This window comes from Bidens hawaiensis, unplaced genomic scaffold (genome assembly GCF_021521415.1).
Source record: "Bidens hawaiensis isolate Kalapana, Puna unplaced genomic scaffold, B.hawaiensis_p1.1 tig00019821_1, whole genome shotgun sequence".
Taxonomy (NCBI): Eukaryota; Viridiplantae; Streptophyta; class Magnoliopsida; order Asterales; family Asteraceae; genus Bidens; species Bidens hawaiensis.
In genome coordinates this window covers 321,806-345,940 of record NW_027493017.1, presented here as the reverse complement: position 1 = coordinate 345,940, position 24,135 = coordinate 321,806, and the positions used below count along the sequence as shown (strand labels likewise).

At 42.5% G+C, this 24,135-nt stretch overlaps 1 protein-coding gene across 1 annotated transcript; it reads left to right on the top strand.

Moving 5' to 3' along the window:
• The first annotated feature begins 19,966 nt into the window (after positions 1 to 19,966).
• Positions 19,967 to 21,977, top strand: LOC143559416 (uncharacterized). The gene is made up of 3 exons (XM_077048002.1): positions 19,967 to 20,483; positions 20,593 to 20,892; positions 21,327 to 21,977. The coding sequence occupies exons 1-3, from the start codon at positions 20,286 to 20,288 to the stop codon at positions 21,699 to 21,701; spliced, it is 873 nt and encodes a 290-aa protein (XP_076904117.1). The 5' UTR covers positions 19,967 to 20,285; the 3' UTR covers positions 21,702 to 21,977.
• Positions 21,978 to 24,135: the final 2,158 nt, after the last annotated feature.

Sequence of the window (24,135 nt, the reverse complement as noted above, 5' to 3'; positions counted from 1 at the left end):
CCCGTGCTTGGTTTTGGTGATTTGTAACTTGTGATATCAGTGTTTCACACCACCTCAACCTTGCTGGTCGATGTATTAAAGACCCGTCTGTTGGGAGTCCCAACAACGTATCCGACTAAGATTCCTTCGTCGGCTACTTCACCAAATTTTGAATTGGTCTTTAATATCGAACACGGGGACCCGAATGGTTCAAGACCACTCAAGTTGGGCTTTCTCCCATGTATTAGTTCATAGCAAGTTTTATTTAATCTTTTAACAGTTAACACTCTATTAAGGATATAACAGGCTGTAGCAACAGCTTCAGCCCAGAACACCACAGGAAGTTGCGAATCAGCCAGCATGGTTCTGGCTCCTTCTATTAAAGTTCTGTTCTTCCTCTCAGCCACTCCATTTTGTTGCGGAGTATACGGTGCGCTGTATTGGTGTTCAATCCTCTTCTGTAGGCAGAAGATCTCCATCTGATAGTTCTTGAACTCAGTCCCATTGTCACTCCTGATGTATTTAACTCTTTTTCCCATAATGTTCTCAACTTTGGTAATCAAATTTATTACCATCTGAACAGTTTCATCCTTCGACTTCAGGAAATATACCCACGAGTATCGAGAAAAATCATCAGTAATCACCAAGCAGTACGATGTTCCCCCTAGACTTTTTACATTCACGGGACCGAAGAGATCCATATGAAGTAATTCTAGGGTACTGACAATTGAATTGACCTTCTTGGTGAGATGGGATTTCTTGTGTTGCTTTCCCTTCTTGCATGATAAGCATTTGTCTTCGAAGTTGAAATTCTTCAAGGGAACCCCCAACACAAGCCCATTTTTGACAAGGTAGTTCATCTTACGAAGATGAATGTGCCCCATTCTCCTATGCCATAATTCGGATTCTGGTTCAGTCGCTTTCGACAAAAGACACGATTCTTCAGTGGCCATTTCAGTAGACCTCATATCCATGATATACGTATTCTTCACTCTTGGAGCCTTCATCACAATCCAGTCCTCTGGTATCTTAAAACCAGGATACAACACTATCGCCTCATTCTTCGTGAAATGCACGGTATAATCCTTGTCACAGATCTGCGAAACACTCAGCAGATTGTGCTTCAGTTCTTCAACAAAGTTAACTTTCTCTAGCGTCATCTTCCCGTTAGTCACAGTCCCAATTCCTGTGATCTTTCCACCGCTCTCTCCTGCGAAACTCACTCTACCACCTTGAACAGGTTTCCAGTCTTGTAACAATTTCTTGTTACCCGTCATGTGCCGGGAACAGCCGCTATCCACAACCCATTGATTGTTGGCAGCCCTGTTCAACTGTTCCTGCACGATTAAAGCAGAGAGTTAAAATCTGGGGACCCAAGACCGATTGGTCTTGGGTCGATACATCCCGTACCTTGGCTGTCCAAAGTTAGTATCATAATCATTTCTGTGAGTCCTAACAGCATACCTTCTTGTGGATTGTCTATGAGGCCATCCAAACCGTCTTGAATTAAATGAATTATTAGTTATGGTTTGGGTGTTACCAGTGAAAAACTGAGATCTATTTCTTTGAAAACCTGGATTAGTCCATTTTCTGAAATTCGATGGGTTTTCAGTTTTATCATTAAATTGATTACTGTTAGCTCTTTTCTCAGATTTTAAAGGCCTCACACCTCTGAATTTTTGCTTCAGAGGGCAATCAGCAACAAGATGTCCTTGTTGATTACATCTAAAACAACACCTGTTTTCAACTTTCTTATCAAAAGTTGTCTTAGATGTTGAGGCTGTATTACTGCCCGTTTGTCTCACATATGGTGGGACATACGGGTTTAGTGGAGACTTCTTTTCAGATGTTTTCTTTTTCTCTCCACTTTTTGGTAATACTTCCTCTTGATTTGTCTCACTCGACTTAGAAGACTTGTCCGAGTTAGATGAGACAGGACTCGCAGCAGAAATTTTAACACTTGCAACAGGCTTACTAACTTCTGGTTCTTTAGTAGTAACTGGAATTGGAACTGTCTGACCATAGTCAACATCGACAGATTTTTGATTACTAGGGTTAAAAGTGTAATTATGATTGAAAGGTGGTGGAACTTCATGATAACCAATTCCTCCCCTTTTTGGAGAACCTTGATCACTAACAAGGTGATCAAGTATAGCGGAGGAATTTCTGAATTGTTCCAGTTTCCTGTTAAGTTCCACCACTTTTACCTGGTGATCAGCTATCTGTTTTTCCCTCTCAGCTATTAGTTTGGTTTTTTCTTCTAGAACCTCATAGCTAAGATCAATCATATTAATTTTTTCAGCAAGCTTTGCTTTAAGACTTTTAATATCTGTTTCACTAGCTTTAATTTTTAGTTTGTAACTATTTTCTCTAGCTTTAGTGAAGTGATGATCTTCTTTTAAAGTTTTATATTGCGCATCCAAACTAATGAACTGATCAGTTAGAGTTGTCAGTTGTTCAGACAGAAGTTCACACTTAGTACAAGGGAGTTCGGTACTTACCTCGGAGAGCTAGTCTGCTACATCTGCCATGTACGCTTCATCTTCGCCAGTTCCCTTCTCACTATCTGCATTTTCGATGTTTGCCAAGTTGGCCTGTTCAAATACTTCTTCAACATGCAGATTCCAGTTGTACTCTTCATTCTGTCTGGAAATCATGGCTCTATAGTCATTACCACTACCACTTTGCTGTGTAGATCTGTTCTGACTGCGTTCTACACGTTCATTCTTGCATTCTTTTGCAAAGTGGCCATTTTGCTGACAGTTGTAGCAGCGAACCTTCGTCTTATCAAACCCTGGCCTCTCTCCGACAAACTTCCTGCCAGTCTTCTTCATGAACCACTTCACCCTTCTGACAATCATAGCCATCTGCCACTGCAGATCCATCTCCTCCAGATCATCAGCATCGATCTGGTCATAGTCTTCATCCAAAACTGCAGGATCAACGATCTTACCCTGAATGTAGTTCTCATACGAAGCAATAAAAGATGCATAGAGAGCAAACTGCTGTTCAGCAAATTTGACACTCATGGGCATCTTCGAGTAGTTGTTGTTTGAAACACTTGGGGAATAACTACTCTTGGTCGCTTGAGGTTGAGAAGCATTTGACCCTCCAGCTACATAGCACACATCACCGTTCATGTTGAGAGATACATGTCCCTCATGTGTTGAGCTCGCGCCTGACTCTCCCTTAGAGTAATAAGCAGATGATTCCGTTTTTGAACTTGATCCCGAGTTAACCTTTGCACCATACATACCCGGATCTTGAACCTGATCGGTAGGTGTCTCCTTTCGTACCATGTTCAGTTCAAACGTTCTTAGCTTGTTAACTGCTGTCTCAAGGTCATAGTCAGCAAAGTCTTTATCCTCTCTCATCAACACTGTATACATCTCCCATTTTGGTGGGAGAGCATCAAGAAGCTTCTCAACAATCTCATCTTCTTTGTATGCAATTGAATAGTTGCTGAGTTCAGTCATCAGATGATAATATCTGGTGATGATATCATCAAGTGATTCGTTTTTCAGATACTTGAAGACCGAGAATTGGGTTTTTAGAAGTTTAATCTTTGAAGCACGAATTCCCACATTGCCCTCAAAACGGTTTTCAAGAGCTTCCCAAAGTTCTCTAGCAGTCTTGTACTTTCTGAAAGTGTGCAAAATTTCTTGTGGAAGAGCCATTGTAATTGCTGCATGAGCTTTACTTTCTGCTTCATACATTTTCTTCTCTTCATCTTCCATCTCTTTGTACTTCTTGATCTGATCTCGACCTTCATACTCAGTAGTAGGTGGAATGTAACCATCATCTTCGCATCTTGATACTTGACATATTGTTCAAAATGATCTTTCCACGCTACATAATCAGTTTTCTTGAGCATCTTAGGTGCCTTTGTAGCCGAACCTGCTTCTACTTCCATCTTTACTAGTTCAGTAATGTTTATCGAAGACATCTTTCTCTAAACTCAAAGAAATCCGAAAATAAAAAATTTTATTTTCAAACAGCACTGTTGGCGAAGTTGCGGATAACTTCGCTTAAAGCTTAACTTCGCGTAAATTTGTAACGTCGCTCACTTTCTTAAATTCGCTGGATAGGCGAACTTGAGAATAACTTCGCTTAAGTTGAGCGAACTTGGGAGGTAGGCGAAGTTGTGGGTAACTTCGCTTGAGGTAAGCGAACTTGAAGAGGTAGGCGAAGTTGTGGATAACTTCGCTTAACCTTATATCTTCGCCGTAACCCTAGTAACAGTAACGGCAACTTCGCCTGATGAACACGAAGTTTCTGCAGATTAGATTTCTGGGTTTTTCGAGGTTTGTGAAGGTGTTATGGGTTGTTTAAGCTTGTAGGAGGAGAGTATGACACAAAAACTCAGAAAACTCGTCCCGCGAATAGTCGAACGGAACGATTTCTATACCCGCGTGATAATCCCGAACCACACAATCGAGCAAATGCTCTGATACCAATTGTAGGTTCCCAGCCGGATCTACACGAGATATCACGTACTACGCAGGTGCGGAATCCCTACGTAAGACGTTACGAGTATAGAAAACAATACGATTAACACACGATAATCAGACACGTTGTATACCAACCTTAAACACGTGATACGAAGATCACTTGATTACAGACTCTCTCTGACTCGAATACACGAAAACTGTAAAACTGAATGAATGATTAATAAGCCGTAACAGATGGCTTATATAATCACGACAACTTCGCCTGGCATGTTCAGGCGAAGTTGTCACTAACTTCGCTTGTCTAACAAGTTCGCCCATATCAGCGAACTTGTTAGCAACTTCGCTTATACAAAACATAAAACATTACAAACGCGATTACAGACACTAGACACTGAACTACTGACATCATGCACCAACAAGCGTGCTCCTCCTCGTACTATTGTCAGTGAGCTGTCACCCTGTGATTGGTTCATGGGCTGCTTTTGTCAGATCCTGTCTATTTGTCCATACCTTGGTAGGTATAGTACAAAAGATCTTCTGGAAGCATACGGACTGGCTCTTTTGGGCGGGAATATTCCCGCCCTGCTCATTCCTTCTTCAGGTGACATTGCTGAAGTATAAGAGTTAGTGCCTTATGCGTGTAGCCTTACTGTTAGTGCGGGTAGCCTTCCTTCTTGGCTTGTACCCACAGCTGCGGAGACAGGCAGGGTACTGTACCAAGGGAGGCTTTCCTATGGGAACAGCTGGCTTACTGCGTGTAAGGTCTTCATCTCTCTGAGCATGGTGGGTCCTGCGGATCCAGTTGGTCTTTGCGCAGACGTACCTTTTCAAGGTGAGTCTTGCGGGTCCAACTGGGCTTTGCGGGGACCTACCTCTTCAAGTCCCCCCAGTCCATTGTTGTTCTCATAAATTGTTAATAAGTGAGGGGAACTTTTGGACTTTAAGCAAGGGGTTTTAAAGAGGGATTTTTGTTTTTTAAGGTTCTCCGTGGGGATTCTTCCAACTGGGCTTTGCGGGGACGCTTTTTCAGGTGCGTGGGCGCGAGTTTCATGACACGCACCATTCCGACACCTGTTGCCAGCTTGCTTTATCCACACGTGTCGCCGTGGCATTGCGCATGCGCTTTCTCTCTCATCCGCATTAAATTCATCGCATTCATTGCGATGAGTATATAAGGGGGAGAGGGTGCATTTCGTCCATTATCTTCACTTCACTCTCCTTTTCCTTTTAAGCGATTTCCGGCGAATACTCATCTTTCCGGCGAGCATTCTCCTGAAACCGCTTTCTTTCATCTTTAACATTTAAAAAATGTCTTCTTCTACTCATGACCCGGAGGTTAACGTCGAGGAGTCCGACATTTACCTCGAGAACCCGACGTCCACGTCCGATAAGGACGATAAGAGTACTGCTGGCGAGTGTCAGTTTACTCTTTCTGTCGATGTATACCATTACATCGTCAAGAAGTTCATGCTGGAGCCCTATGAGCCAGAGTTCCCGGAGGCCCATCAGACGGTGTACGATGCCCATAAGGGCAAGATAGGGGTTTACGCTTCGTTCTTCATATATGGGAATCTAATATTCCCATTAACGAAGTTCGTATACCGTGTTTTGGAGAAACACGGTGTTCATTTGACAGAGGTGCACCCAATGGCAATTGCCAAAGTTCGCCATTTCGAATGGGTGTGCCGTATTTTGGGTATCGAGCCTCGAGTCGACCGCCTGATGATCTTCTATACTTGGAGGTGCATCCAGGGTTGGTATACTCTTGTCACTCGGATCAAGGGTTTGAAGATCTGCGCTACTGAGCGTAGTCTTCGTTCTTGGAAGCGGGAGTTTTTCTACATTTCCGTTCGTGTCGTTCCCATCGCGATGACGTTCAAGAATGGGAGGGCACTTCCCAACCTTCCGGCCTCCAATTACCAGGAGACGGAATGGTTCACCAAGATTTCCCATATTCGGACTCCTGTTTATCACTTCGCGTAGTCTGGGATGGTCATGCTTGGGATGAGCCGCGTGTAGAAGGATGCCGGGTCTGAGACGCCGCAAATACCCATCGTTCTTGAATACGGTTTGAACTATATTTTTTATGGTATGCTCCGTCTTTTGTGTTGGTTTAGGATTTCCTTCTAGCATTTTTATCATTTTTATTTCAGAAGGGAACAACTTACAGTCGCTCTTGCACCCGCGGGAGACTGGTGGTCCCGCGCGGTTGGGTACTCGTGACCTTGATGAGAACGAGTTGCCCATTTTGGAGCAGACTGCGGATAGATTCGTAGAGGTCTACCCGACAGGCCACGAGATTTTAAGCGCCACTCGGCCAAGTAAGGAGTTCTTTAATCCTCGTCCTCTTCATGCTCAAACTTCTGCTGGAATTCCTCTGATCTTGTCATCTTCTGATGAGGGATCCGCAGATGGGACTTTTATCGTAAGGAAAAAAAAGGCGGCCAGCGTGAAGGGCAAAACGAAGGTTTCTACCTTCGTTGACTTGGGGAATCAGTCTGACTCCGAGACTGAAAGTGAGGAGGCGGAGGGGAATCTTGGTGGTGGTGACGAGACCATTGTCTCAGAGGTTGAGACAATGGTTGTCCCTTCCGAGCCGCCAAGCGTTGTGAAGGTAACTGGCGTGAAGAGGCCAGTTTCATCGGGTCCATCTCCGCCTGTCAGGGCTTTCAAGATCAGGAAAACCAGTAAGTATACGTTTTGTGTATCTTTTCCGCATTTCCTTCCGCCTTTGTTTTTTATATCTTTGGTTTTTCTTTATGCAGGAGTGGACTTATCTACTTTTGAGAGCGGTGCGGGAGGAAGTGGTTCAGGACCCACGATGATAGGTTTGGTCAACCTATCCGAGGCGATGACCCAGGCGCCTGTTTCTGGTACTGGTTCAGTTGCTTATACTGTTTAAGCGACTGTTCCGGTTATGACGTCATCTGTCATGGCTGCTGTGCCGACGATGGCGTCCACTTTCGTTGCTGCGTTGAGCAGTTCAACTTCTCCGCCGGCCGTCAGTGCCATCTTTACTACATCATTCACCGGACCGGCGGTGACTTTTTCTGTGAGCTCATCTGCAGCGTCTACCACGGTTATGAGTTCATCTCAAATGAGTTCATCTCCGATGGTCTCTACCTCAGTGGCTTCTACAGTGTCACATTCGGCGTCAGCGACTACCTCGTCCTTGGCCGATTCTTCAGGTATGTTTAGAGTTGGGACCTCTAGACTTACCTCTGTTGATGAGGGAATCCAATCTTTGCCTCCTTCCCATCTCCTTGACCTCTTGGATGGATATCCTTTAGGTTCAGGTGATGGGTTTAGCGGCTATCGGCCTGTTATCGACCCTACAGGTGCTTGGGGTTATTTTGGCCTGTTATCCATCCTTGTCATTTTTTCCTAACCGTTTTTTGTTTTCGCAGTTTCGGATTCCAATGAGGTATATGCCCCAAGGTGGAATATCCGCCGAGGGACAACTCTCAGGACGGCTGCAGACTGCGTCGACTGGGCGCGCCATGCCGCTCCAAGTGGTGCATTGGTAGAGGCCATGGTTAGTTACCAGGAAGGCAGGTTGTCCACCGAGCTCCGAATTCTACTCGCCCGGATGCAGCCGCGTGTCAAATTACTTTGTCGTGAAAACGATAAGTTAAAGACTGCGCGTAGCTTGGAGGGGGCTCAGGTGCGATCGCTGCGGGAGGAGAACAAGAAGCTTGCCGCCACCGTTGCTGAGAAAGAGAAGGCCTTCAAGGATCTTGAGGCCGAAATCCAAGCCAGGCATGAGGCCCGTTCCAAGGCTACTCAAGTTGTTAATGAACAGCTTAGGTTGGCTAAGGAAACGGCGCGTAATGCCACTGAAAGGGCCATAAAAGCTGAAGCTGTTGCTGAGCCTCTACGCGCTGAGAATGAAGAACTGAAAGCCAAACTGGAGAAGCTTCAGCAGGCTCATGAGGCTTTGGCTTTGGAGGATGCCAAGAAGCTACAGGAGCTCTTGGATCAGAAGGGTGTGCTTGATCGCACTGAGCGCAAGCTTAAAAGCGTTGAGGAGGCTGCTGCCAAGGAAGTGTTGCTTACCAACCTTAATAAGAATGAGGCCGAACGCGCACGCGATCAAGCTCAAGCTACCCTTCAAGAGTCCTTGTCCAATAAAGATTGGCTTCTACGAGAAGCGTTGCCGCAGGTACGCATAGCTCAATTATTCTTTGCTTTTTGCTTTTTTCTTTATACTTAGAAAAGTTTTTTTTTTTTTTTGTAGGTTGTGCATCGGATTTTCGCGAACACATCCTATGATGATGCCATGAGTGCAGCCCTCAACGCTTCTCATGAGGATGGAGAGAAAGCTGGTTTCTTTCTTGGTCTAGGATTTGCAGAGAAAGGCATCCCGCCTTCCAAATTTCCTCTACACGATGTTGACACTGAAGCTGCCTTTGACCAAGCTGTGAACCAGTATGCTGCTTTCTCTCATCCGGTTGTGGAGAAGGTTAATGAAGTTGCTGCTGCTGATGACGGGCTAGCTGTTCTCAAAGCTTTCCTCGAATCGCCGCAGCCGACTGATGGTGCGGGTTCAAGTGGGTTTGGAGGAAGTGGTCCCGAAGCCTGAATCTTCAGAATCCTCCAAGTTGTTAGGATAAATTTGTGCTTTTTGTAGGCGGGTAGATACCTAGCCATTTTGTAATGTTTGAACAGCTTTTAATGTGAATATAAATGTTTTGTTAACGCCTTACCTTGTAAACATTATATGATTTGCTCATGCATATTTTAGTTTAACTTAGCAGTTTTCTAAGTGTTTTGAATAGTTAACCTTTCGAAGCGTGTCAGATAATAGGTTAATGTTCTGTTTCCTCTATCATGATGGTGCGGGTAGGACCGTCACTTTCACTTAGTAGGATGACCAAACTTCATCTATGTCTGACCTGCGTGAAGGTTTTCCTCATCTTCCCCTTAGAAATTTTTACTGTTTTTGTGTTTATGCGGGTTGTGCCGCTTTCCACACGCAACGACTTACTTCCTCCCTCACTTATTTATGCGGTGAATACCGGCATATCAATGTGGTCAGTTCATAAGTATAAAGGTAAGGCTATCAACATCAATGTGATAAGGAGAATCATTTCCATTAGAAGTGGCTCAAGGCCTGTTCGTTACAAGTTTGGAATTGATCTACATGTAGCATCTGCGTAATTGAGCTCCATTCCATGTTCTTGGGATGGGGGTGCCATCGAGCCTTTCAAGCCGGTATGCGCCCTTTCCCAGAACTTCTTTAATAATGTATGGCCCTTCTCAGATCGGGGCCAGCTTTCCTGGGCGCTCCTGGTTCGAAGCCTCGTTGTTACGCAGTATGTAGTCTCCGACATTGAAGTTGCAGAGTTTCACCCGCGTGTTGTAGTACTTTTGCATTTGTCGCTTGTAGTTCTCTTCACGCGCTGCGGCTAAGTCTCTGCGCTCTTCGGTTAGCATAAGTTCTAACCGTCTTTCCGCATCATTGTCTTCTGGTTAAGTTATGACTCTTGGTGAGGGTAGACCAATCTCGATTGGAACCATGGCTTCAGTGCCATAGGTGAGGCTGAACGGGGTTTCGCCCGTGCTTGCTTTTTTCAGCGTTCTGTTTGCCCAAAGGACATGTGGAACTTCGTCCACCCAGCCGGATCTATGCTCCAAGAGTCTTTTCTTTATGCCGTCGACGATGCTCTTGTTTGCTCTTTCCACCTCACCATTACCCTGCGGGTGTGCCACTGAGGCAAAGGTGTGGGTGATTTGAAGCTCTTTCAGCCACTTTTGTAGCTTCTGGTCAGCAAAGTTGGTGCCGTTATCGCTCACCAAATTATGTGGAAGTCCAAAACGACAAATGATAAATTCCCAAATAAATTTTTTGATATGTTTTGCGGTTGTTGGACTAGGGGTTTTGCTTCTATCTAGTTGGTGAAGTTGTCGATGGCTACCACTAGGAACTGAATGTTCCCTGCTGCTGTGGGAAATGGGCCCGTCACATCGATGGCCCACTTCTGGAATGGCCATGAAGAAGTGACTGGAACAAGTTCGTTCTTCGGGCGATGCGTGTTGGGTGCGTAGAGCTGGCAAGACCTACATTTTCTGATGTAGGCCAGCGCAACCGTGTGCATCCCCGGCCCAAAGTATCCCGCGTTGTTTAGCTTAGCTACAACTGCGCGTGGACCTGCATGTATCCCACATATGCCTTCGTGTACTTCCCTTAGGAGGTAGTCGGCATCTTGGTCGTCAACGCATCAGAGGAGTGGGCCAAGAAAATTACGCCTGTAAAGTATGTCATCAACGAGTTGATAGTTTAGTGATTTACAGCGTATCTTTCTTGCCTGTGTCTTTGACTCTGGTAGTACACTCGTCGCAAGGTAATTTATGATTGGCGTCATCCATGTTTCCGTACCGGTTTGGATGACACAAATTTCCTTGTGCGGGACTGATGGTGCTCCAAGGAGTTCAACACGGATGTCCTTTCCCGAGTGGGTGAAGGCTAACGATGCAAGCTTGCTTAACGCATCCACAGATTTGTTTTCGCTTCGCTTGATGTGCACAACTTTGCAATCGTTGAAATCGCGCATAAGGGTTTTTGCTTGTGCGAGGTACAGGGCCATTGTGTCGTTCACGGCTGTGTACGTCCCGTTTATCTGGTTGGCTACTAGCATGGAATCCACGTGGGCTTCCAAGTTTTTCACCCTCATCTTACGCGCAATTCTTAATCCGGCCAAGAATGCTTTGTACTCCGCTTCGTTATTCGTACTTGGGAAATCCAGCCGAATAGCGTAAGTGTATTTTTGGCCTGATGGGTTAGTTAGTTTCAACCCTGCGCCTGAACCTTCGTTGTTGGCTGCTCCATCAGTATAGAGTCGCCAGACATCGTTAATGTCTTGTGCTGGAGAGGGTTGAGCCTCTTCCTGGCACTCTTTTTCCCGCGAAGCGGGGACTTCTGCAATAAAGTCGGCCAAGACTTGGCCTTTTATGGCTGGTCTTGGCTTGTACTTTATCGTGTATTCTCCCAACTCAATTGCCCATTTGGCTAGGCGCCCTGACAACTCGGGTTTGCCTAGAACGTTTGCAAGTTTGAAGTTGGTGAGAATGGTGATTGGGTGGCCTTGGAAATATCTTCTTAGCCTGCGTGAAGCCTGTACAAGCGCTAAGACTAATTTTTCCAGGGTGGAGTACCCGGGTTTCCACGTCTGTTAAGACGCGGCTTACATAGTAGATGGGCATCTGGATGCCTTTTCGTTCTACTAGTAAGACTGCCCCGGTTGCTAATGAATCTACCTTAAGGTCAATTTCGGGTAACGGGTAACAATCCTTGGGGCATGCTTTGTTTAGGTCTTTAAAATCTATGCACATGCGCCATTGTTTGTTGGATTTTGGTACCGTGACGGGATTTGCAACCCATGTTTGATATTTACTAACGCGTACGATGCCTGCGTCAAGGAGTTCCTTGACTTGGGTTCTACACGCGTTAGCCTGCTCAGCACCCATTACGCGACGCTTTTGTATGACCGGTGTAAACACCGGGTCACACTTGAGCTTATGCTCAGCCTTACTTCGAAGTACACCAGTCAAGTCAGCTGTTGTCCACGCGAAGATGTCGGCATTTTTTTGCAACAAGCGTTTGAGTAAGGTGCGTGTAGGATTAGTGATCGTTGAGCCAATGGTAACGGCCTGGTCACGGTATTTGCCATTGAAGGCCCATTCTTCTGGCTCAGAGATGGTTGGTTTAGCCATTTTTGGTTTGGGTTTAGATGAGACGAATGCGATGCATACCTGGGGAATGCCCGTGATCATCGCGACGCCCTCAGCTGTTGGCCATCCCATCATACCATGGACCGAAGACACCACGGCATTAAATCTTGCCATCCCGTCTCTCCCGAAGAGAATGCCGTATGTGTGGTGTGGCTTCCTCATTACAACGAAGTCCACGTCTTCCGTGCGGGAGTACTTCCCGTCCGTGAGAGTGACGGGGAAAGATAAGATTCCTAAGGGGGTGTTTGTGCTGCCGTCGAACCCTTCCATCGAGGCGTAAACTGTTTATAGGCGTTCCTTGTCTTCGTCGTCTAGCTTGTCGAAGAACTGCCTATACATGACCGTTGAGGAAGTGCCATTATCAGCAAGGGTGCGGGTGGTGATGTAGTGCCCTAGCTGGCTTTTGATGACTATGGGGCCTTCTTTGTTGGGCCCCCCGGCACACGCGGGAAGCGCACTTCTGCTTCCTTCCACGCACTTGGCTCTGTTGTTCGTCGTTTTCTTCCGCTGATGTTGCCGTGAACCATGTGAATGCTGATGTCGACGGGCTTCCTTCCATTGCCCTTATACCGATTGTCTTTCCTCCCTCCGTTCTTGATTGACGCCACGAGGTGTGTGAGTTTCCCATCCTTGACGAATGTTTCGACGACATCCTTCAAGGATGTGCATTCCTCAGTGGTGTGGCCTTTTGTCCTGTGGAAGTCACAGGATTTGCTCTGATCAGCGTTTTGACGCTGTCGGATTATTGGAGCCTTTGGCCATGGGAGCCTCTCGGTGGCAAATATCTCGGTGACGCTTTTGGTGAGTGGCGTCCATCTGGGATTCCGGTTCGACGAGTGCATGTTGTCCCTTCCGCCTAAGAGAGGGCGAGAGCTGGATGAGGTGTCAAAGTTTATCCTTGACTGCCAAATACCAAGCTTCCTCTTTTTATTTTGTCGGGCGGTACGGACGTTATTTTCTCTTGTTCTCTGCGTGTAGTGGTTTGTGCTCTGGGGAAGATTTCTACCCAGTTGCTTCTCCGTTTCGGCAAAGCGTTTAGCTGCCGTCATGATGGCATCCCACGTGGATGGCATGCCATCTTTACCTGTCAACGTGCGGATGAGCTCTGGGTACTCAGCGCCCTGGATGAAAGCGGCGCGAACAAGATCTTCGCTTATAGTGCCCAGACTTAGCTTCTTTGAGTTGAAGCGAGTGATGAAGTCTAGCAAAGATTCGTCTTTCTCTCGGATGCAGTTGAGGATCGTCCATTGCTCTTCAGTATATTTTCTTTGTTGACTGAAGTGCTGGCTGAACTTGTGCTGGAAGTCTGCCCAATGATAGATGTGGTGGACCGGTAGACGATCAAACCACGCTCTGGCTGCCCCGACGAGCGTCATCTGGAACATGTAACACCATGTGGGTTCCGTCCAATTACTGGCGGTTGCCCCCGCTATAAATCTGTTCAAGTGATCGTCCGGGTCAGATATGCCATCGTAAGTGCCTATGTTGGACATCTGTTTGGCACTCTTTGGAGCGATTGCTTCCGCAATGTCCCTTGCAAATTTGGACATTCCCGCATTCGCAACAGTTGGTCTGAAAGTTTTGGAGAAGTCACGTGGGTTTCCTTCCGTGTTCTTTGGTTTGAAGGTTCCCTCGAAATTTCTTCTCGAGTGGAAGTCTGCTTCTTTACGCTTCCCTTTCGCCTTTTGACGAGGGTTTGCGTCACTGTCAGATTCTTCCCAATCTTCATCATCCAAATGCTCGCAATCATTGCTCATGTTGAGCTGTTGTCGAGTGCTTCCGAATTCGTCATTGGCCTGTTGGAGTGAACGTAAACGTTCGTCCAACTCGGCTTGGAATTCTTTCTGACGTGCTTCCGCCCAAGCTTTAAATTGTTCTGGTGTTTGTCGCGGAAGTCTCGTCTGTCGTTTCCCCAACTGGGTATCAATGAATCCCAGGAGAGGATTGTTTACTGCACTTGCCCCGGCTTGGGTAACCGGGGTAGTGTTCGTAACAATCGTGTATTCACCGGTGTTCCTCCAGTAGCTGGGGTTGTGGTTACCGGAGTTTCTTGGTCACTCGGTGGCTTTGGCATCGGAGTAACCTTAACCATCTTTCCAGAAGTTTGAAAAAACTGAGAAAAAGAATTAGTTCTAGCTTAATGCACGGATGGCGCCAATGAAGAAACACTAAATGACCCCGGCAGATTAAGGATAATCTTAGGGTAAATAGATGTTTCCCACGAGGGTTAGGTCCGGCAAAGATGGTTATTCTTCTCAACCTGCAAAACAGACACCGTAAGCTCGTCACTGAGAAGGGGGGGGTTCCTCCTTGTGACCACCCTCCGGCGTGAGAATCAGGCTAGATTGCTCTAAATATAAGTGTATATAGAGAGAAATAGCTAGAGAGAAGATGATGATACCGTTCCAAGGTGTTGGAGTATTTATAGCCGAAGGTAGGTTTCCAAGCAGGTACGGCTAGCTGTATAATATTCCTTTTCCACCAACTACGGGCTACGTTCGTGCCACGATGGGAGTTGGTGGGTAGGCAGCGGCTGATAGTGACATTTTGTACTGGAGCGTGCTCCTCCTCATACTATTGTCAGTGAGCTGTCACCCTGTGATTGGTTCATGGGCTGCTTTTGTCAGATCTTGTCTATTTGTCCATACCTTGGTAGGTATAGTACAAAAGATCTTCAGGAAGCGTACGGACTGGCTCTTTTGGGTGGGAATATTCCCGCCCTGCTCATTCCTTCTTCAGGTGACATTGCTGAAGTATAAGAGTTAGTGCCTTATGCGTATAGCCTTATGGTTAGTGCGGGTAGCCTTCCTTCTTGGCTAGTACCCACAGCTGCGGGGACAGGCAGGGTACTGTACCAAGGGAGGCTTTCCTACGGGAACAGCTGGCTTACTGCGTGTAAGGTCTTCATCTCTCTGAGCATGGTGGGTCCTGCGGATCCAGTTGGTCTTTGCGCAGACGTACCTCTTCAAAATGAGTCTTGCGGGTCCAACTGGGCTTTGCGGGGACCTACCTCTTCATTAATGTCCATATTTTGTTCTTTTTAATTGAGTTCAACTAATCATCCATTGCCTTTTCCCATGTAATACTTCAAGTCGCTTCTTTGTTATTCATTGGTTACTCGTGCATCAATAGAAGTTCATTACCATACATACTATAATTGGTCAAGCTAATAATTAAAGTGGCGAGAAATCTGGATACGAGACGAGAGCTTTGGTGCACGCGTTTAGCTTCAACGTGGAAGATAACTTCTTGAATATTTGTTTTTTTGCTATAAATAGTACTTTGTTGGTTTTATCATGTCAGTGTTTCCACGGTGTAAATCACCCACCCGAGGGGAGCTCACCTTGGGTGGAATCGATGTTCGTTTATTATATGAATCTTTTATAGATTACGAGATCGTTTGTTCTTTATATTATTTTTAAATTATTTGTCGATATTTGATTTCACTGCACCCGTCTCGATCGTTTATCAAGAACAAATTCGTTCATTTGTCGAATCCGGCATGTTGAGACCTGCAATTGGTATCAGAGCGGGTCAAATCAACTAATTTAACTTTGTTCTTGATTTTCGGGTTCTAATTCCGCGATTACCCGAGACATTAATTTCTTGAGGACCCGTTTAAGCTTTTAAAATAAAGTTTGAAGATATTGGAAATAAAAGTGGATATAATCGTGCTAGAAGTTCGTCTTTGTAGATCGAACGTTTCAGGACCTAAAATTGGTTGGATACGGTTCTGCCATGAGCCAAAATTCCGACGAGCCCGGGGTTCTTATCCAGCAAAGATTCCAGATATTTGAGACGTACAAATCAAACTTCGATATTCAGTGAGTGTCGGTTATCTCTGTTTGTTGTGGGAGGTCAGTATTTCGCCGACGCTATTCCGGTGAATGATAGGTCGGTATTCCGGGATGTCAGATAGTGAGTCACCGGTGGGTAGTGATGTTAGGTTTTGGTGGCCGGAATTTGGGTTTCTGGTGGCTGCCGAAGATCAGACCATGAATTTATGACCAAGGGTGGTAACCGGTGGCAAGGTGTCGAGACCTACAAATGGAGATGGAGGTGGCGGTTAATTCCGGCAGGTCAGATTAGAGATGTCGGCTGACATATGATGCTAGGGTTTGGGTCTTAAGTCTCCTGGATAATTTCTTTTTGTTCTAGATGTTGTGGGTGTAGGCTGATTGGACCTAATGTATGGGCTTTAAACATATCAAGAAATGGACTTGCTTTCATTGTGGGCCTATTCAAATAAAGACAATTCAACTACAAGAAATAGAGAACCGAGCCACGTGTTTGCAAGATACTTTTTGCTGAGTAAGTCATTTATTTTTCGGGTTGACCAAGGTAAGTCAAAATGAATCGGATTTTCGTCATTGTTTGACCATGTTCAAACTGGTGAGTTTTATATTATTTTCAAGGCGTTCGAGAAGTTGGATCCGAAAGGTGAACTTTGAACGAATTAATAAGCTTTGTCATTCGACCGTTGAAGCCGTTATTTCGAGAACGATTTGTGGATATTCGAGCTCATCTCAACCTATATTGCTTAAGATCCGAGAGAACGGATAAAGAAACTAGAACTCCTTCATGAATGAAATTAGGTGGGTCGTACCTTGAGGAGGTGAACTGGCATGAAGAGGCTTCGGTTTATTGGGTGATTTGTGAAGATGCAACACACAGTTGACAAAGTTTTGATTTCACAAGTCAAGGAGTGAATGTAAGGCCAATAATCTGTGACTTGCGATATCAATATGGCAAAACTCGTAATATATTTATGGTCAAGCTAATAATTAAAGTGAGCGAGAAATCCGGACGCATTTAGCTTCAACGGGGAGGAGATCTTCTAGAATATTTGTTTTTTGCTATAAATAGGACTTTGTTGGTTTTATTTATGTGTGTGTTTCCATGGTGTAAATCACCCACCCAAAGAGAGTTCACCTTGGATGGGATCGGTGTTCGTTTATTATAAGAATCTTTTAATATAATAAATGAACACCGATCCATAGATAGCTGGGGTGTTTAAGTTCTGTTTTGTCAAGTGATTGGTATCATCCATATTATCATTTTTTTGTGATTGGTTCTCTTCAACCACAAAATCTTCCCAATTGTGTCCATTATCACTTTTTGTTTCATGATTCTTCCTACCCCATGCCTTGTTTTCTACAAATTCTAAGTCAGAGCTCACCATTACTTGATTTATACTCAGGTTACATAGACTGTATGCTCTATTATCGGGTGGTACCCAAATAAATAGTTGATATGCTAAAAGTAGTCTAATTAAACTAACTAAAATTAACTCTAAATTAGACACTAAGTGATACTCTAGACTCTCTAAAAACTAAACTACTGACAGACAAGTGAACCTATCAAAACTAGTAAAGCTAAAGTAAGTCTGGTTATCGAACCCACGAGACTCCTATTATAAATGTGAACTAGAGTTGATTACTTATCTATGCCACTGATTTTATTTGTTTTTATTGTTTGAAGGGGGGGTTCTACTAATCCGGATGCGATATAGTTGCATACTTAACTAAAGTGTACTCATATACGAACTATAACTGTAGACGAGATCAGATGATTTCAAAAAGCAATACCTAGGTCAGAATCCTACACATGAAAAGTTTTCTATCGGTAATGGAACTATTGTGGAACCGGGATCTTAATATGCTAAACTCAACGGATGATATAAGGATCCTCGACCCTTCTCGAGGTGTCACCTAAAAGATGTCTAAAGTTGTTAAGACTACCGGTAATGTGGAATTCCTCACTATATTTCCAACTCTAATGATGAAGTACCTCTCTAGACAATCTACCTCATAGCGTAAAAGTCTCAATACACTAAGAAATGCAAGGGGTAACAAATGAAATCCCGATCATACTTGATAAGCAAAGGGTGACATGTAAACTAGGGAAATCTTCTTACAAAGGATTTACTCCTAGAAACCTAAAACTAAAGACAAACCAACAATCTCTCACCTAGCATATATCAAGATTGGTTGAACACTTAGACCTACTCAACTCACAAATATTATTCCTATGGGTTACTACGTTTAGAAAACCATTTAACAATCGAAAACATGCAGTAAACAATCTAGCATGCATCTATAAGTGAACGACATTCAACAAAGAACACGTGGAATAATAATCTTGCATTAAATTTGTCTAAATATGCATACACATCATACAGATATAATAAAGTCTTTACTTCAACATTCAACCACAAAACAAGTTCCTAAGACTAACATATTACAAATCAATCATGCGTATTCATAGAAAGTCTAGGTAGTTCAGAATAATCATCTCAAAACAGTTCTCATATATCAATTTAAGCTCAATAAACATAGTATAAGTCAAAGGAACTAAACAAACAAAAAACTGAACGATTAACACCCGAAGAATCACGATCATTAGCAATGAATCCTTCATCCTAGCCTTCTGTCTCTTTAAAATCGCCTCTTGCATCTCCAAGTTCGTCCAAAAGTCTGAATAATAATCCTCCCATCCAAAATTCGAGATTAGGGTTTTATTTAGTTAAGTTGGGCTCTAATCCAGAATTCAGTGAAAAAAGGCCTCGCTTTACACGAGGGGATTAGGTAAATTTGTCGCATGGCGCGACAACCTCATAAGCTTGGTGGCAGCCTTTTGTAATAAACCATGACTTCAAGGGAAATTTAGACATTTTGTTGATAATTAGGTGTCCTCGTGTCACACGATGGTAAACTTTGAACCCTGTCGCGTGGCATGACAAAGTATATTTCTGCATTTTTTATTTCTTTAATCACCAAATCACTCTTAACGCGCCTGGAAGCTCGGTTTTCTTTTTTTTCCCCCGTTTTCACTTCATTTTCCATCTGGAGACGTGTGAAACACAAACGACTAAATCCATGAGAAATCCCAATCAAAACGACACAAAACTATTTGAAAACTATTTAAACTTTACATTATAAACATGTGTATTCTACAATACATCAATGGTTCATTCACTTTTGTCCGACTATGTGTTAGAGGTCACAAAACTAACCGATTTACATGTAGGTATTAGATAACACTTTTGTGTAATATAAAAAGAGAAATGATGATATATCAAAGTTTAATTATATAAGTTAAACTAATCAAATCATATAAATAATGATGTGGCATACTGAAATGGACAAACCACAATTGTGGATAAGCCATAACTAAGAAAACAAGCCTAGCGAATATGTATAAGATCATATGCAGTGAATTGTTTTAACTAACAAAAAGTGTTGTCACGTCATTAACATGTAGACAGGGGCACTAACTAAAACATCAACTTGTCTTACCGCTTAACTGCAAAAACAATATATTTTTATCTGTTTTTAATATATAAAACATTAATGGGAGGTTGTGACTGGCCAGAACAGAACTTGGCCCCACAAGAAAAGCCCTTTAACGCCACCAATACCCAGGCGCTCTTTCCCTTATGACGCCTCATTAATACAGTTGTAATGGTGTTTGACGCCTGCACTTTATGAAGTGTATGAAGCTAATGAAGCTAACGACCACTACTTATGGTCTAATATTTAATGTAATATGATGAATTCTTTCCACATTCTCGAGTATATGCTTATTACTTTAATTAATATGTTTGATATTTGTATATGTGATCCGTGGCAAATTTGAGGCGGATTATTTCCGTAGCAAGTATATTAATTATCTAATGTTTTTATGTAATAGTGATTAACTAATTAGTTGTTTAGCATAAAGCTTAGGTATTACTGAAAAAACACAAAAAAAGTATAGAAATGTACCTATTTAAAAAAATCATCAAAGGGTGGATCATGTGAAGGTTTATCACATTGATACACATGTGTGGCTCCAACTTTATCCAGTCATATACATCATGTTTTGTCATGATTTTCATCTGGCACAGAATTAGCAATTTGCAGATAGGGTTTGTCAATATATATATTTGGGTTGTGTGGCTTCTTTTTTGCCTTTAAACTTCTTCATTGGTTGATACAAAGTTAAATCAGACACAAAACATATAAACACACACATATATATACATAACTCATATCATCATTTTGTTGCCAGTTACCACTTTTTCTTCAAAGTGGATACTTGACATCTTATGTAATTCTTCTTTGTGTTTTGACTGATATATAGATGACTCCCATTTACTTTGAATCTTTATCGAATGATCAGTACAATGAACACCGGCACGAGCATGAGTTTTTGAGCCCTAAATCGCAAGCTTCATTGTCTTCAAATTCTCTCACTTGCCATATTTTCTTCAACCCTAATACTACCCATGATCAAGATGAGGCCTTTGATAAAGATCAATCACATCCATCACAGATAGAGGTAATCCAAATTGGGTTGTATAACATTTGTTGGTTACTTGTGACTTAACCAAATCAAGAATACATTTAGTTTAAGGCTTTATTGATCATTTATTCTTGATTTTATTTAGGATGATTATGTAAGATCACAAGCATGTGATGATGATCAAGTGAAGTGGACGTCTTCGAAGATGAGATTACTGCTTAAGATGAAGAAAACCGATCAAACAAAGTTGAACACTTTACATTCAACCACGAAAGAACTAAGGCTTGAAGATCGTCATGATCATAAAGAACGAAAATCGTCTCCGATGGAAGAAACTGCAAACTCAATCAATAGTAATTCTTCAAACAGCACCCCAATTAGGGTTTGTTCTGATTGTAATACCACAAAGACTCCTCTATGGCGAAGCGGACCTAAAGGTCCTAAGGTATATTCACACTCTTGCAACACTACTAGAAAACTGATACGTTTGCGACTCAATATTGTGCCGGAAAAGCATCACAAACTGACATTATTTCCAACACAATTTCGACTCAATGTGCATGTTGGAAATTCCTTAGTGACACAATTCCGTCTCAAATTGTGATTGGCTAGCCAAATTGGAGTGTTGCATCAAATCTTTAATTACAATCAAAAAACTTGCATACTAATTATATACTTCTTTTGGGGGATAAAAATCTTTATATAGGATTTAATTTATCCTAAATTAATTTATCCTAAACTTTGAACATTAACAAAAAAAAAATAGGAGTGGTTGGTGCACCATCATCCCCTTTGTTTACCTTTTTAATAGTTAAACACCATTCAAAGGGGTAAATGAATAACTTTATAACTCATATTTTCATGATCTTGTCTTTGTAGTCACTCTGCAATGCATGTGGAATCCGACAGCGAAAAGCAAGGAAGGCAATGGCGGCGGCAGGAGCTGAAGTGGCGAAAACCGGCAAAAATGTTTTCAATGAAGGACCAACATCATTAAAAGCTACAAAGATTTTGCATAAAGATTATAAGAAACCAAACAAAGGGCATGTTACAAAGTGCAAGAACAAATTATGCTCGAACCAAATAAATGCGAAAGCGTCGCCATCTTCATTGTCTCCAATGAGAAAGAATACTGTTGAAGAATTCTTGGTAAGCTTAAGCAAAAACTTGGCCCTTCATTGTGTGTCTCCACAAGATGAGAAGGAAGCTGCAATCCTACTAATGGCACTCTCTTGTGGCTATGTTCATCAATAGCCTTGTTTCTTATTTATATATATTTATTTATGCTTAATAGTTGGAGTTTTGTTTACATTTTAAGCAATTTCATATACATGTTTTTGCAAGTGAGCTTCAGTTTAGATAAGATATATAGGATTAAGTTAGACTAATGTTGTGTACTAAGGATATTGAGTGATTTGAAAATAAGTCCAAAATGTGGAATAATAGATTATTAATTGTGTGTAAACATATATAGTTATATTTGTCAGTTAGTTAAGTTTATTAGTGATGTGTGGAAATTAGTTTCGTTTAAATATTTTTCTCCAAGTTAACATTTTAATTAAATTTGCAATTGATCATCAAAGATTCAAAGGTATATATAGGGATGGCAATGAAACCCGAACTCGATGGGAAAACCCAAAACCCGAAATTAATGGGACGTGTAATACCCGACCCATTAGGGTTTGGGACGGGTTTGGGATTAGTTTTAAAATTTTTTGAGGGTTTGGGAAGGGTTTGGGATTTCTAATATACCCGATTACCCGATAACATATACCCATTTACCCGATTATATACCCGATGTTCCCGATATAACTTATTATATTATATGTGTACTATATTCCAAATATATTATTTGTCGAAACTTGTTTATGTTAATTATTTTAGATATTTTATCTTTATGATACTCATCTTTGTAATTGATTGGTTACATTTTGTCAAAGATTCAAAGGTATATGCATCATATTTACTAGCTTGAAAATGCAATAAAAAAATATTCTTTATGTTAATTTCTTCATAGTCATTAGTTAAAGCTACTATTTTTTTTTCTTTTGTTTATAAGTTTTATTAAGCTCATTGTGATGTTTTAAATAATTATTAACAGTCAGATATTATTTCACATATCATTTAGAGTGTATAAATAAATTAAAATTAAAAAAAAAACAAAAGGCAGCAAAGCAGTTTGGATGCATTTAAAAAACAAAAGTCAGTGACATGCAAGAAGTTATTGGATCATGGTTCGACCACCATGTGCAGAAATGTCTGAAATGGATTCACGAGAGGACATGCACAGAAAGAAATGTCTTTATGCATGTTTTATCCCTCTACATATATATATATATATATATATATATATATATATATATATATATATATATAAACATAGTAGTATATAAGGAAAACAAATACAATATAGTAATTAATTTTGGAAACATTACTAATTTAGGTGGTGACGGTCTAGTAGCAGCCGGTTGAAGATGGGGTTGTGTTTTATATTAGCCCTAGCTACTTCTTTCGACGAAAATTGTCGTCACTGAATTCGTCAATAGTTTTACCAAAAATTCGTCAAATAACACATATATGTGTTGGGTATTATCAACGGCCTAGCAATTCCATTGTTTGCTTTAAAATGGCCACCAAAGAGCCTCGTAAAGTGCATATGACTAATTGTTGGTTTCTAAAAAACAACAAACAGTGGCGGACTTCCATCATTCTGTTTAACGATCTGCGATGGGTTTTGGGGATAACCTATATATAGTGGGTTTGAGAATCAATTGAAGCGTTCACTCAATTATTTATTCTTGATATTCGTGCCTCGGGTATCTTCTCGAGCACTGCTTAGTGCTCACCCTAAAGAAACCTAATCTTGGTGTCTCGATAGGTATAAAGTTTCTGCCAAAACGTTGAAAGTCGTAACCCTGTCTTTTCACTAGTAATTATGATTGTGAGAGGTAACGGTTATGAGTTTTTGTGATTATTTATATCTAAGCTAAAATCTTAGACGGGAGTATAGTATAACCTTGATATCAATATTTTTAAAACTATATAAAATAAATTTCAAAAATGACAAATGAACGTTTCTTCTTGATAAACAAACGCTTTTTAAAACAAATTTGTATAACCTTGATACCCCCTATCCACACACTTCCAACAACCATCGCTCCCGGTTATCTCCATCGTTTCCCTCCACCGCCACCCACCACCATCAACCACCATTACCTCCTGCTGTCCACCACTCACCGTTGAAACCACCACCCATCACTACCATCTACCAACATACACCGTCACCACCACCACCACCTATCCACACACTTCCACCAACCATCTCTCCTGGTTATCTCTATCGTTGCCCTCCACCGCCACCCACCACCATCAACCACCATTACCTCCTGTCGCCCACCACTCGCCGTTGAAACCACCACCCATCACTACCATCTACCAACATACACCGTCACCACCACATATCCACACACTTCCACCAACCATCGTTCCTGGCTATCTTCATCGTTGCCCCCCACCGCCACCCACCACCATTACCTTCTGCCACCCGCAATTGCAACCACCACCCACCACTACCATCTACTAGCACACACCGTCACCACCACCAACCACCATTACCATCTACCAGCTACCGCCACAATCCGCCATTGTTGCCCTCCACCACCCACTACCACTCACTGTTGTTTTTATT

Excerpts from the sequence above, each read along its gene's own strand:
- LOC143559416 (XM_077048002.1), top strand. The coding sequence starts at position 20,286 with ATGACTCCCATTTACTTTGAATCTTTATCGAATGATCAGTACAATGAA. Across the intron at positions 20,484-20,592 it reads CACATCCATCACAGATAGAG|GATGATTATGTAAGATCACA; the intron begins GTAATCCAAATT and ends GATTTTATTTAG. Across the intron at positions 20,893-21,326 it reads GCGGACCTAAAGGTCCTAAG|TCACTCTGCAATGCATGTGG; the intron begins GTATATTCACAC and ends TTGTCTTTGTAG.